The sequence below is a fragment of the Sebastes fasciatus genome, chromosome 12, assembly GCF_043250625.1.
Source record: "Sebastes fasciatus isolate fSebFas1 chromosome 12, fSebFas1.pri, whole genome shotgun sequence".
Lineage (NCBI taxonomy): Eukaryota > Metazoa > Chordata > Actinopteri > Perciformes > Sebastidae > Sebastes > Sebastes fasciatus.
The window spans coordinates 14,908,231-14,923,664 of NC_133806.1; the positions used below are offsets into that span (position 1 = coordinate 14,908,231).

At 40.2% G+C, this 15,434-nt stretch overlaps 1 protein-coding gene across 1 annotated transcript; it reads right to left on the reverse strand.

The window, feature by feature from the left end:
• Positions 1 to 3,908: 3,908 nt before the first annotated feature.
• On the reverse strand, positions 3,909 to 10,757 carry sbk3 (SH3 domain binding kinase family, member 3). The gene is made up of 4 exons (XM_074653380.1): positions 10,365 to 10,757; positions 6,954 to 7,101; positions 6,258 to 6,460; positions 3,909 to 5,686 (listed from the first exon to the last, which is right to left on the reverse strand). Exons 1-4 carry the CDS (start codon positions 10,368 to 10,370, stop codon positions 4,916 to 4,918), a joined length of 1,128 nt encoding a protein of 375 aa, XP_074509481.1. The 5' UTR covers positions 10,371 to 10,757; the 3' UTR covers positions 3,909 to 4,915.
• Positions 10,758 to 15,434: the final 4,677 nt, after the last annotated feature.

Here is a 15,434-nt window from a genome sequence, read left to right on the forward strand (position 1 = left end):
AGCCAGGTGCTGGAGGACCCAGGGAGAATGGTTGGGGCCAACATGCCAGATCGTAAACACATGATAATCTCTCGACTTGTTTATTAGTTAGATGGCATGGCAAGAGGCATGCTCTGCAATATATACTCTCCCACCGACCTCCTTTTCACCCCAACACTCCTCCCTCTCTCTGCTTCTCTCTTACTGTCGGTAGCTGTGCTTTCCTAGGCATGAACACACACACACACACACTTTCTCTGCAGCTAATAAACCTTCCCATTAGCACGTTGTGATTCTCAGTAAATGCTCACTTGTGACGTACTACAAAGTACATCTAGTGTTGTTTGTCAGTGCTGCAAAAGTGATAATTTGTTGCTCCTCTAGTGAATCATCGCTCTCGATCCTGTTTAAGCAATTAAAGTAGTTGGACCTCAACAAGCAGCCAGGTGACAGAGGAAGCTGTGTGTGTGTGTAGGGGGAAAATAAGGCCAGGATGACTCAAGTGTTTTGCCTCACAGCGAGGGTATACATTTCAGACATTTGGCCTTATGAACTCTTTATTTGCTCTACTCTGCCCATCCATCCAGCTCTCATATCGGTGTCTGTTTTTGCAGCTACATCTCTTGCGACATGAGACATGTTTTATCAGGTATCTGTCTTAATATCTGTTACACCTTCACCACATCATTTACCAGCTGGTTGTCTGCACATCCTTCATCCATGCCACCTGTGGTAATCTGTGTTGCCTAAACATCTGTTTTTGAGAACGTGAAGCTCTCCTCTAAAGACAAAAACAAGGGAACCTGCTGTATGTAAGATATAAAATATACATTTTGAAGATGCTTCATAGGCAGTGAATTTGCCACCATGCCTTCACGAAGTGTTAACGTTTCTGTCAAAGTGAGCTTCATTTGATACCGGCATCATGAAATGTGAATTTTGCTGACATTATAAATCTAAATCTGATGTTATCAGATTTTGCGAGCATGTCTGTCATCTTCACAGATGTCTAAAGTGTCCGTCGTGACTTGGAAGTAAAAACATGAATTAAAGTAAAATGAGCTGCATCTCCCCTGACATTACAGTTAATGAGGACATTCATGTGTAGCTGTCCTTGTTTCTCCTGTTTTCATCATCCCTGCTATCTGTCCTCGTGGGCCTCGAGCAGATTTGCACCTCGATCAGCATCTTTCTGTTGGCACTCCATTGTCTCTGTGGTCTGAACCATGTGTTTCCATTTGTCAGGCTGTGGTTCCCCCACCCGGAGTGTCACATGAGCCCTGTGTCCTTTGTTTCCCGGTAAACAACGCATCCCAAACAGCCGTTACTAATGGAGAGAACCAACTCTTACCAAAAAAAGTTTATTCAAGTGTGCTGTTTGTATACTTCTTTTAAACTTAAAATAAGAGAGTGTACTTTCAGTTTTCTTTTGATGTACTTATCAGAGATATACTTAACAAAATTATACTTATATACAGTATACAGGAAAGTCTAAGAATACTTGGCTTATGCTTACTTTTTGATAGAGTAGCCTATCGGAGTGTGTGAGTTTGTAAATGTATGTTTTGATATGAATTTAATTCAATTCATCAATAATTTTTTTGCAACGTTTTTGCATTCTCAGTTCACCGTGCGTGGATGCATGCGAGAAAAACTAATGTTATTTATTTATTTTAATCTCATCACAAAACATCAAGTCAAATAGCAAAAGGAGCAAATCTCTTAATGTAATACATAAATCATTGGCTAAGTACTATAAGTTGAAGAAAACGTACAAGTATACTTGCAGTAAAAACTAGTAGTTTACTGAGAGTATACTTTAAAGTGTACTTTCATGAACTAAAAAGTGGGCTACAAGTATATAACTAGTATACTATGACAGTATACCTATGGGACACAGCTAAAGAAGTAGTACTTGGTTCATGTTACCTGAGAAGACAAAGGTCCAGGGAGGGAGTGAATGAAAGGTAGAGGGTTGCATGAAGTAGATGTGACTACAGAAGATGAAAGGGAAAGACGAGCCCTAAGTGACATGAGATTAGGAACACAGGGGAGCAGTAATCAGCACGAGGGCCGAGGATAGAAAGAGGGCAGAGACGAGGGAGTTAACAGACAAGATGGGTCACGGTGTTCCATCAGATTGTGCTGTTACAGGCCTGCAGGCGCCAATGGCACCCTGACTTTTGCATTTGGAGGGCTGCGGAGTGCAGATAGTCGGAGGGAGGTGATGATGTGCACGGTTTGTAAATAGATGGGTCTGGGGTCTATTTATAAGTCCATCTGGAGTGGCCCTTAGCACAGGGTTTTGCACAGGCCCTACTGACACATACACGCACACACACACACACACACACGACTGCACTGCACATTAGCAGCTCGCTACCAACAGGGATACACTCCAACTTGAAACTGAGACATTGTGCACACTGCACATGCAGCGGAATTAAAAACAACTCCAAAAGTTAATTTTGAAGGTGTATTTTATGAATTTTTTGCTGAACAATTTCTTTGCATCTGCAGTGGTAGACAGTTGTTAACATCATAGCATGATTCAGTGGTGGCTATAAGCAATATGAAAGCATTCTTCTGGGGGCACTGCAACAGGAGTGCAGGTGATTTTTCAGCCAGGGATTGTCCTGTGTGACAGATGTAGGACAACTATCCTCAAGAACAGCACGGAGGTCAGCCTGCACGTGTGCAGAGTTTCTCGTGATGTTTGTTATAACACGTCAATCAATCATGTATCCAAGTACAGTACAGTTTGATATACTATAATATAAAGGGCCTTTTAGCTTCGGTGTGAATACATATATTTTTATTTTGTTTATTTATTTTTATTATTTTAATTTTATTTTGTTACAACAGATATATTGTACATAATTTTCACATTTTTATTGCCCTTTTTTTTACTTTATTTATGCTTCTTGACTGTTTGCAGTACTTGCTTCTCTCTTTTATTTCCTCTACATGGTTGTCAATAAACCTGTTTCTGATTTCTGATTCTGACCTCATGTCTCCTGTTTGCAGGTAGTAGGTTATGCCCGCGGTTTGCATCATGTAAACTTGGAAGAAAACCACGTTGGGATCACTATCAGGTTGTATTGTTCAGTCCAATTTTAGATGTGCTTTGCTTCGTCTGTTCTGCAACACCTGTTGCTTCACTGCATCAAAGATCAGTCTCTTCTTTCCATACCTACACTTGTAAAGGGTTCACAAGTTGTCAATGATTATTTATGCATAATTGATTCTTTATTTCATTATTTACACATAAAATCATGTAGCCTGGTTTATAGCTCACTTGTTGTATTCATAAATTATGAAATAATAATTATTACAACATTACTTCATTATTTATTAGGTCTATTTCAGTTGCAGCAGCAACCGGACCTTATATAGCCTGTTTACCTTAGAAGGTCACTTGCACTTTTGCACTTTTATATCAAATTTGATTTTACTGTTGTGGACTGACTGTTTTATTTTACTTAATTTTTTATTCTGTCTCAATCTGATCCGATGTGTTTTATGTTGTGGTCTTATTGTGTGTGTTATTCTATGGTCTGGATCACTGGATCAAAACAGAAATCCCTGTGTGGGATAAAAAGTTGATCTGATCTGAGTATTGTTTCTATTTGTATTGTTATTATTATGTTTATTATTATATTTATTTTAAGTGAACTCATTACCAACAATTTATAAACCCTTAATGAGTTTTTCTAGCTTTGAAAAATTAAAATGTCTCCTGATCCCCTCCGGTTCTGCATTAGAAACATTTATATTTTAGTCAATAAAGATCAGGGATCCTGAGGTCAGGTTGGGTTAGTGGGGGCTTTAAGTGACAATAATAGCAGTGGAGTTTCAGTGGGGGCAGTTGTCCTTATAGTGCAGTGGTTTGCTGTTGATTTACAATTGTATATGAACCATGAAGTACTGTTCTAAAATGCAATTTATCTTAAATGTGTAATTCGAGACTTAAACCTTCAGAAGGCAGAATGTTTATTGGCATCATTGGGCAAAAATTCCATAATAACCTTTCAGCATATTGTAATTCAAGTGTTCTGAGAGAAAACTAGACTTCTGCTCCTCCTCATGGCTCTGTTTTCAGGCTTTAGAAAATCTAGCCCGTGACGGAAGACTTTGGCCAATCACAGGTCATTTCAGAGAGAGAGCGTTCCTATTGGTTGTTCATTCAATCGAGGCAGCTGTCAATCACTCTCGAACTCCGATCAAACGGTCAAACTAGGCAGCGCTGATCAAATATGAATCACTATTCTGTTACTGTAATGCCTGTTTCTTGCCTCAGATGTTTTCAGAAACATCTTGCAGCGCTGCCTAGTTTGACTGTTTGATTGGAATTTGTGAGTGATTGACAGCTGCACAGAGACGGCAGGCTCCAGCTCTGCTCTGATTGGTTGTTTTCCTCCGGTCTGTGAAATCTTGCAGATGCCATTAGGAGCACCGGAGGACACAGAGGCACATGATTTTTTTTAGATTACCTGTCTCATGCACTACTGTCAGGATATAGTGACCGTTTTATAAAAGTAACTTTTTTTTCTTTCTTTTTAATCATATTTGCTCCACTTCTACCCACTGCAGCTTTAATATGAAGCTGTATGTGTAACTCATGAACTGTATCTCATGAGAAGTTAAATACAAGGAGTTTATTGTACAACAATTGCGATACAGTACTATACATCTTGTAGTTTCAAACATCATACTGTCTACAGACTCTTTTCATTAAGACACATATACACACACACTGGAATATAAACAACAATGGAAGTGGTAACTTCCAGGATATTTATAAAAAAAATATGAAAATATAGCACCTTATAGGTTATACATTTGTATTAGATTTAAATCTATAATCATACACAAAAATACATGTTTTTCAAACATGTTACATTCATTTCAAACCTGTCTTTTATAAAGACAAAGCTTATCTCTCCCCTCTTCCCTCCCTCACCAGCTCCTCTACTACACCTCCTCCCTCTCTTATTTTCCTGGCCTCCTTCTCTGCCTCCTGCGCCTTCCTCTTCTCCTCCATCTCCGTCTCCGTCAGCCACGGCCCTCCCAGGTAGCTCAGGATCTCCTCGGAGCTCCCTCTGTGTTTGGGCTCGGGGTGGAGCAGCTCCTTGAAAAGAGTCATCACCAGCGGGCTGAGGCCCTCAAACTGTGAGGGAGGGGGGTTGTCCCTTTGGTTCTCCTTCATGATCGTATAACTGTCTATTTCCTCCTCACGCCTCCACTCACCATCTCTCATCTTCTCCTCCTTTTCGGCCTCGCGGTCAAACCACTCCTTGAACCTTCGGTAGCCGCGGTCGTCGTGGGTGCTCTCCTGCCAGGGGAAACAGCTAGTTAAGAGGCAATAGACGAGCACGCCGAGGGCCCAGCTGTCAATGCAGGGCTCCACTGTTATCCAAATGTCCTCTACGTCCTCCTCATTCCCATCCCAGTTGTTCTGAACCTCCTTGGAAGGTTCCACCTCAGGAGTGCAGAAGGGTGACTCGTACCAGACGCCGCGAACGGTGGCGCCGATGGCCCGGGAGAGGCCGAAGTCGCCCAGTTTGACCCAGCGGCAGGAGCTGTCGCACAGGAAGATATTCTCAGGTTTGATGTCGCGGTGGACGAAGCCCAGGGAGTGGAGATGTGTAACGGCACCGCTCAGCTGGGCCATCACCCTCTGGACACACTCTTCGTCCACGCCAACCTGAAACAGAAAGATCAGCACCTCAACATCAGAAAACAACACTCTCTATAACTTACTACATATTAGATGACAGATGGAAATAAGGTGTTAGAACATCGCTGGCGAAAACACACAACATCTGCGTCATCAAACTGGTTGGTGACGCTCTTGGAAACCCTCCCTTTACATGTGTTCTCCCATGAGGGCAGGGTGCCCTTCCTCTTATCAGTACTCTATTATGTTCTTGGCAGTGACACAAACACAGAGGAGGGCGAGCTGGAAGCCTTTATCAAGCAGGTCTCAAGTTTTTGCTGACGGAATTGAGAGTTCAAAAGGGCAGGGTCAGCAGTTACAATTTCCACGAAATCCCTACTAAAAAGCCACACTGCAGCATTTTGATTATCGGGTATAGCTAATAGATGGATGGGCATTAGTAGGATATAAATGTAGGGTTCCAACCCAATAAAACATTCATGCAAGCTCATGTTCTGCTGAAATTAACTCTTCATTTTACAAGAAAAAGTATGTTAGTCTGGACATACCATGCAGGGTGTTAACAGCACATTTCATGCCACATATCAGCCAAACTGACCTCTGACACTATCACACTGTAGAGGTCACCGTATAGACCGGCTTGCTGGGCAAACACATAGTAGGACGGCGTGGAAAAGAAGATGCCGAGGGCCCGCGTCAGAGACGGGTGGGTGCAGTAAGAAAGGGAGAGGTTGTATTCACGCAGGAAAGAGGTGAGCGAGGTGGACTCACGAGGGAAGAACTTCAGAGCCATGGGGGTTCCTGAAGGGAATGAAGCAAGACAACATGTTTTGAACATCTCAACACCTTTAGTCAAAAAGCTGTCATCTGCGATGCAATGTGAGCGTTATCCATCATTGACACTGCGAACAGATATAACTTCCCCTTTGGGACGACTCTGTTACACAGCTACGCCCAAGGTGCAGCAATTCAATCTCGGAGAACGTCCCAAAGCGCTTCATTACAGCAACAGAAGGTTAAGTGAACACTATCGAAAGGCAGATCTGTGCTCACGTTACTGCAGCGTTGACCCGACATGACATGTAAAGAAACGTGAGCCTGAGGTAAATGTGCTGCAGCGGACATTTACCATTTCATTCATTTCAGATTGGGCAGTAGGAGGTTTAAAAGCTTAATCAAAACTTAATTAAACATATTAGCAATGGGAAATTTGAATGGCAATTTCATACATTGTTGCAGACTGATTGAATTGAGATGGTCTTGACCTTTAACCTTTTAGTCTTGCATTACTAACCTCTCTTCCTGTGTACAGCTAACATGACCTTTCCGTAGGATCCCTCTCCCAGGAGCTTTACCACCTTGAAGTGTTCAGATACCTTCAGATTGGGCATGGACTGCGCCGACAGGAAACATCGCTCGTCAAGTTCCTGAGCTGCTGCAGCCTGGTGGGCGCAAACAAACACACACGCATATTTAGTGTCTTTGCATGATGCCTGTATGATGATTGGTTCAGTGGCGCCAAAGAGAAAGAAGATCCACAGCTTGACCGACACGTGTTGATGCGGATGACAGATAAGTTCACAGAATGAAGTCTGAATCTGTTACCTGAACCTGCTACACGGCTCGTTGCGTAATGAGCTTGCAACTTTAAATCTCATATGTCTCATTAGTTGCAACACTAATATGTCACTAATGTCATAAAGTTTGTTATTTTCTTTAAGTTCATTAATTTCTTCTATTCAGAGTAGGGCTGTCAAAGTTAACGCGATAATGCAAATTCGTTTTAACGCCACTAATATCTTTAACGCATTAACTCAATCCATCTTTTGGAGGTTGTAGTGGGCTCAGTGAAGATATTGGGATCATATGAAACTAGACAAAAACTAAGGAATCCATTGGTACCAAACATGTCATACTAGCTTGTCGGGAAGGAGGTTAAATAACGCTCCAAACTTGTGCTAAATTTTGGGGAGGAAAAACTGTCATGACCATTTTTAAAGGGATCCCTTGACCTCTGACCTCAAGATATGTAAATGTAAATGGGTTCTATGGGTACCCACGAGTCTCCCCTTTACAGACATGCCCACTTTATGATAATCTCATGCAGTTTTGGGCAAGTCATAGTCAAGTCAGCACACTGACACACTGACAGCTGTTGTTGCCTGTTGGCCTTGAGTTTGCCATGTTATGATTTAAGCATATTTCTTTATGCTAAATGCAGTACCTGTGAGGGTTTCTGGACAACATTTGTCATTGTTATGTGTTCTTAATTGATTACCAGTAATAAATATATACATACTTTTGCATAAAGCAGCATATTTGTCCACTCCCATGTTGATAAGAGTAATAAATACTTGACAAATCTCCCTTTAAGGTACATTTTGAAGAGATAAAAAAATTTACGATTAATTTACATCCCATCATGCATCTGTCAGAGATTAGTGGAACATTGATTGTGTTGTGTTATCACTTTCTGCCGATCTGGCATGATCTCAGTTGTCCTAGAGACGGGATAAACATCAGACGTCATCAACACAACGTCTTATCAGGGCAATCAGAACATTTGGCGCTGTCACTCAGTGTCCACCATTATTCACATCCATGATGACTTCCTTTGAAGTAGATCCCCCACGACATACCTCATCTAATTAGGAAAGTTGTGAACAGTTTCATTACCGCACATAGCTGTACACAAAAGATAAAGCAATAACATATTTCTACTTTTGACCTTCCACATGTTGCGTAACTGAGCTTAGCGGACAGCTGATTATAATTTTGATTCAATTACGCCTGTTATGTCCCTGCAAGGTAATAAATGCAACATTTCTGGTGGTTATTGCACTGATATCAATCAAATGTTCTGGTGTGTATTAAAGATATAGTTGGTAGTGTAGCTCAAATACAGTTTTTGTTATATTTGTTGAAATTCTCATTACATCCCGACAGAAATCGATAAATCAAATGCTCTGGCAAAAAAAAGAAAGATAGAAATCTCAGAACTGTAATAAACGCGTCCAATCATTTCATTCGTCCCAAATAATTGTATATTTTTCCTACCTTAAGATAATAAGCCTGATCATGATCACTCACCAATAAATCTCTTATGGTGCTAAGAGATCAAATGGTGCCATATGATACTTGTTAGATTTGTTTTTGAGTTATTCGATGACAGCTTAAAAACTTGATCTCAGTTATGAGTTACTGCTTGACAAACAAATGGATCTGATGTGCATCCAAAAATAAGGCAGCAGGTTTCAGCCAGTCTGCGAGCGCTGTTTGGCACAGATGTTACCAAGACAGCTCTATTTTAAACAGAGCCGATGATGGGCTGCTTCAAGATCAATGGTGTATAGATTGATGCGGCTCTATTGGTGCACCAGTAAGCTCCAGTTTGCATGTGCACAACATCGACCTTACAGACATTGAGACACACAGTCTGATAGAATGCTGCATTTGAGACAATTTCCAAATGCAAAGAGAGGCAAAATTCCAAACATGACATTTCTATAGGACACCTTATGGTAAATAGTAAATTAACTCAACTTGTATGCACTTTGATATAACTGGTAAGATGGGAAAATAGAAAGATATATTATCTTTGTTTCAAATTCAAGTTCTTTATTGTCGTTTGCAGTTACAGAGAATCAGTCGTTGGCAATGAACATTTTAGATCTCAGGCTCCCTCCAGCAATGCTCATTTAGATGTGTATTAAAAGAAAAACATGCAAATAAAAATATAATATAAAAAAATACATAAAATAGTGCAGAAGTTAAAATATAGTGGTAAAATGTAACATATGTAAAATATAATACAAATATATATATTTTTTGTTTATATAACCTTTATCTAACCAGGAAGTCCCTTGAGATTAATATCTGTTTTTCGAGGGAGACTTGGCCATTAAATGTGTTAAATATAGGCCTATATGTGTAGTGAGGGGAGCTCTTTATAGCCTTATTTATGTCTAATCGTCTTCACAGTTTTGAACTCAAAGCACGGTGTTAAATGCCTGACTTCAAATCTCAGTTGGGTTTTGTTCGCAGAGTTGTTAACACGTGTCAGGGTTATCGCATCATTACATTCTTTGCCTGCTGTTCATTCCACTCATGCCAGCAATAAAATTAATATATTTTATTACAGTTTGAGGATTGCTTGCAGCTGAGTTTTATCGAGGTCACAGTTTGACCTACAGATTTAATGGCTCTGAAACATTAATCATCTCGGATGCATCTAAAACAGTTGCAGCACCAGGTGTATCCTGATATGTGAATTGAGGTGATTATTTATCAAACCCTAATGTAATAAAGCGACAAGTGGTCTGAGATTTTAAACGGGGCTCTGCACGAGCTAACGCCATTAACAAATTTGAAGTCCAAATCAAGTGCTCAACATTACAAGCTGAAAATCCTCTTAACGACGTTGTCTATCAAACATTTGCAGCCTCACAGTCATTTTGCAATAAAGAGCCGGCAATGCATTTGTGCCATTACTGCATGTCATCTCATCATCTAGCTGCAAAAACATATGATGCATAAAACCCCCAACTATTTGCACACACAGGAAATAATTGCATTTATGCATGATACCATTGTTATTGTTTGGTTTTTTTTGCAGCACAATGTGATGATTTTGTGAACATCACTTGTCATTTTGGAACATTTTGCAGCTGGATTCATCCTCACAGGAATAAAGTGCAATACTCACAGTCATTTTCTGTTCAGTTGATTGATCTCTGCTCACTTTGTCTCGGCTCTTGTCAGCATCTAAAAGACTTAAACTCCTGGGCAAGCTGCTGCCACTGCAACTAGCTGCTGGTCTGTGCTGAACTGTTTGCCCTCTGCTAGACTGATAATTAAACTGTCTCCGTGGGTCCGTACAGTAGCACAGCAGCTTTATAGAGGAGGCTCATAGATGTTTGCTGCAGACCTGGATATTGACTGTGTGCTTCTCCCCAGGAGACATACACACTGAACTCTCCCCCTCTCTTTTCCTACTCTTGTGCCAGCTCTCTCTCTCTCTCCCTCTCTGCCTCTCTCCTGTTATGCTGGCAAATACGCGTGAACCAGCTACAAGGCATGTCAAACCTCTCCCTCTCCCCCATGTGCCCTCTCTCTCCCCCACTACACAGCAGTGTTAATATCCCACCATTGCCAACCTGTCAGTCAGCTGGACCACATTAACCCATCGCTCACCCCCCTCAGCTGTCACTCACTTTCTGCAAATCCAAATACACCCTCCCCCTCCTCCTCTTTCCATGTCTCTCACTCTTTCTCACCCTCTCAGTCAGTCGGAGTCAGAAATTCCCCACACAGTGTAGGATCTCACTTTTAATCAACAGGTATGCTGGAACGAATGGAATAAGCTTTACCCGTGATCCCTGAATGTTACTGGGATTACAGGGTACGGTTAAGCACGTCACTTTATTGTCCAATATCACTGTCCTTTTACAAGCCTTCATTCCTCTCTAACTCTGCAGGACAGTGCCGGCTCTAGCCCTTTTGGAGCCCTAGGCAAAATTCGCATCCTCCCGGCTCCTAATGGCATCTGCAAGATTTCACAGATGGAGGAAAACAACCAATCAGGGCCGAGATGGAGCCTGCCATCTCTGAGCAGCTGTCAATCACTCGCGAACTCCGATCAAAAGGTCAAACTAGGAACAGTTTGAACACTTGACACACTCAGAACACTTGAATTACAATATGCTGAAAGATTATTATGGAAATATTTGCCTAATGATGCCAAAAACATTCTGCCTACTGCAGGTTTCAGCCGGTCCTGCTGCAGGAGATATAATAATATTCATTTCATGACATCCTCTCGCCTCTTGAGTCTACAGTGAAGAACATCTTCAAGGTTTTGATCTGTTATTTGATATCATCATCACACAAACATGTTTTGCCTCATCTTCCACTCTCTTGTCAAAACACCCATCTCGCTTTATCTCTTTCCAAGTGCATATTACAGCCTATACCACCACACACTGATGTAGCTAACAGCTGAAGCCTTGCAAAACACCTTGGTTCTGTTTCCTACAACTGCAGGCCTCTTCTTCAGCTCCCGTGGCCTCGACACCCTCCTCCTCTTTCTGTCCACTCAGATCTATTACCTCTGATACTACATACTACAGGACTATAATTGCCACCGGCTCAATGGCTGCTCGTTATGTAACACAAACACTGGCTGCTATCACAACGGCCGGTCCCTGCTCAGGTTACTACCACCGCCGTGGTCATGTGGCGACCAACATGTATACTTCCATGTTTGTGCTCGCACCACAGGGCCCTTCGGCCCCTGTTGTGACAACATCCCCAACACCAAAACACAACTTTCGTCGCCTTTACTAACTAAGTGGATGCCAAAAGAGTGTCACTTTCATTCACAAATGCAGGACGTAAAACACACATGTAGAGCGTAGATACTATATATGCAATCGTATACTACATGAATGTGGATTACACTGAGGGTCTTGCACACTTGTACACACTTGATGACAGCTACTGGCAAGTTACATAAATGTCTTCGCTATTTGGTTACACTTCCATATTTTTGAGTGCTTTTGACAACTAAAAAAGGAAAATGTTTATGCATACACAACAGATGAAATGGTCTTCTCTTTCAACTCTTGCTCTTTAGATATATACTGTATATATGCAGTAGAGTATACAAAGATGATATATTAACTGAGAGAAGACTGCAAGATGTGTTTCCTCTTTTCTTGTTTAAAAAAGAAACAAGACATAAATTGACATCATAATGAATTCCAGAAAATTATACTTGTTTGTCATTAACCAAATAAATGAGTACTATAGTTGTGCATGTCACGTAATGTTTCAGTTTCCTGGTAGGTATTGTGAGAATTATGGTGCAATGGAAGAAATAACAGATTTCAAAAGAGGAAGAAGCACTTCACAACACCAACAGTTTGGAAATTATGGAAACTCAGAGAGTTCAAACTATGGGATTTGGTCTTGATAACTATATTCTAGTGTTTTCCTTCTTATGCATTTCATGACATCTCCTCCAAATCACAACGTCAATAATCTAAATGCAACGTAAAGCAAGAACATGACTAGATCCAGCTCTGAATCTCTCGTTCATCCTCAGTGAAGATAACATACTGACATACTGTATATGACCAAAGAAAAACTTTTGAGAGACAAGGAACATCATGTTGTGGGGGTTGTTTTAGTTTTACGATGTAAAACTGAACATACAGAAGCACAGAGATCTGCATCATCTGGACCAGATTTGAGTGCTGAATTAGATTTGTTTTAAGAGGGTGAACTCATCATCCATTAGTTCATTTGGGAATCATTCTGGTTTGCTAATATGTGCATCAAATTTTCATCTTTGGGCAACTGATGAATGTCTCTTACATCCACAAACTGATCTGAATGATCAGAATAACAGCCATGTATTGTTTTAGGAGATTTAGATGTCTGGTTTGATATTACACTGCTAAACATTGATATTGTGTTCTTGAATGAATCATTTTGTCTCAAACTACTCAACACAGCAGGGGCAGTGAGCATGAAAGAAATACTGTATTAAATCTCTCTGTGACATAACAGGGGAACAACACGTGTCCAAATAGCTTTTATGCGTGTTCTAATCGCCGGCATTTGTTTGTTTGTCTGCATGAGATTAATGTTTCCAAAGCAGTACAACTGTGCATCACGGTTTGCTTGAGTCATAATGTTTCCTTCAGTGCCCTCCTCCCCGGAGAGAAGGCAAAGATAAAAGGATAAAGAGATGGCAGATAAAAGGGGAGCTTGTAACACACATGCATCCCAGCTGTTACGGCGTTGTTCTGATCTATGAGGCTTAGCATGTTTTATTTATGGATCCACTGACAGGCGACTCGGAGGGAAGATGTTCTGGTTTCACTTGAGCTAAAATTAGTTCAATGATGCCTCTCTGTGGACGATGAGTGCTATGACATTACTGAGGAGGAACCACACCGTGTGATGCATTACATTACAAGATGTATTAATGAAGTTTACAGAGTGATTTGGGATTCTGGGTTGGTCTTAATCTAATTAAAGCTATGTAATATTAAACTTAAAGGTGAAATGCATGTTGCTCAGTTTTGTAGGTCTCAATATGATGTGACTTGTTGTACCGCTGAGGATAATCAATCAGCCTGCTCATGTGTCTCCCCACTGAGCCTCCGACAAGAAGACTTTTGTTTGATGAGCAGTCATGTTGAAAGTCTGTGATAAATATGATGTGTTTATAGCTATTATGCAAAAAGAAAGTTTATTCAAATTTTGCAACCTCAAGCTTCATTTCCTGAATGGAAAACATGCATCACCATTTTAATAATAGATACAGTTTAGATTTAAAGCTGCAGTAGGCAGAATGTTTTTGGCATCATTGGGCAAAAAATACACAATAACCTTTCAGCATATTGTAGTTCAAAGTGCTCTGAGAGATAACTAGACTTCTGCACCTCCTCATGGCTCTGTTTTCAGCCTTTAAAAAATCCAGCCCGTGACGGGAGACTTTGGCCAATCACAAGTCATCTCAGAGAGAGCGTTTGGCTGATTGGCTGTTCATTCAGACGGTTTCCCATCAAACGGTCAGACTAGGCAGCGCTGATCAAATATGAATCAATATTCTGTTACTGTAATGTCTATTTCTCGCCTCAAATGTTTTCAGAAACATCTTGTAGTGTACTGTTGAGCTGTTAAATGAGAAAGTTTGCTCGGACTGGTGGGTGGTGCTTGGTATTTCCTCAACAGATCTCAACATGGCAGCCGGGTCACAAACTTTCTCATTAATATTTGATCAGCGCTGCCTAGTTTGACCGTTTGATCAGCGTTTGTGAGTGATTGACAGCTGCTCAGAGATGGCAAGGCTCCAGATCAGCTCTGATTGGTTGTTTTCCTCCGGTGTGTGAAATCTTGCAGATGCCATTAGGAGCACCGGAGGACACAGAGGCACATGATTTTTTTTTCAGATTACCTATTTCATATATATAGCTTATTTTGTATATTGTATATTGGTAGAATTTCAAATTTTCTTTTATTCTTATTTTATTCTAACGTTTTTATCTATTCTTTTGTTTTTATACTGTTTGACTTTGACCAATATAACCAAAGCAAATTCCTAGTGTAAATCTCTTACACCTGGCAATAAACACAATTCTAATTCTGATTCTGATTCTGATTCATGCACAACTGTCAGGATATAGTGAATATATGATTTTTTTAATCACAATTGCTCCAATTACCCACTATACCACATATTATGTCCCGATAATAGGGGGAAGCCAATTTTTAGGCTTTTAATATATTATTACAAATTAATAGTCAATAAATGATTAATTCAGACAGAAATAATGTCTGTTTTAGTTTTGAAAATTAATAATTAAATTAATTTATAGAACTATTAATTATTTTACTGTTTATCACCCCTCTTAATGATGTATTTGTGTAATTGTTTTCTCTGCTTCCCACATGGGTGTACTGTATAGGTCAACCATTTTACCTCTGATACACCTGTATAACAAATATATACAAAACGTTTTCAAAATCTAAAATATGATAAATCTAAAAAAAAAAAAAGAATAAACTATGTTTCCCTGTACTTTTGTATACAAACTGTTTTAATGTTAAAACTAATAAAGCGGGCAAAAAAAAATCTAATGGTAAATGGTAAATGGACTTGGACTTATATAGCGCTTTTCTAGTCTTCCGACCACTAATATATACATATACATACTACATCATGTTTACATTCGGTTTTTCCATCTGAAATACTGTCATCAAC

Coding starts and splice junctions, on each gene's coding strand:
- sbk3 (XM_074653380.1), bottom strand. Junction 6,461..6,953: donor AGCTGTACACAGGAAGAGAG/GTTAGTAATGCA, acceptor CATTCCCTTCAG/GAACCCCCATGGCTCTGAAG. Junction 5,687..6,257: donor ACAGTGTGATAGTGTCAGAG/GTCAGTTTGGCT, acceptor TTTCTGTTTCAG/GTTGGCGTGGACGAAGAGTG.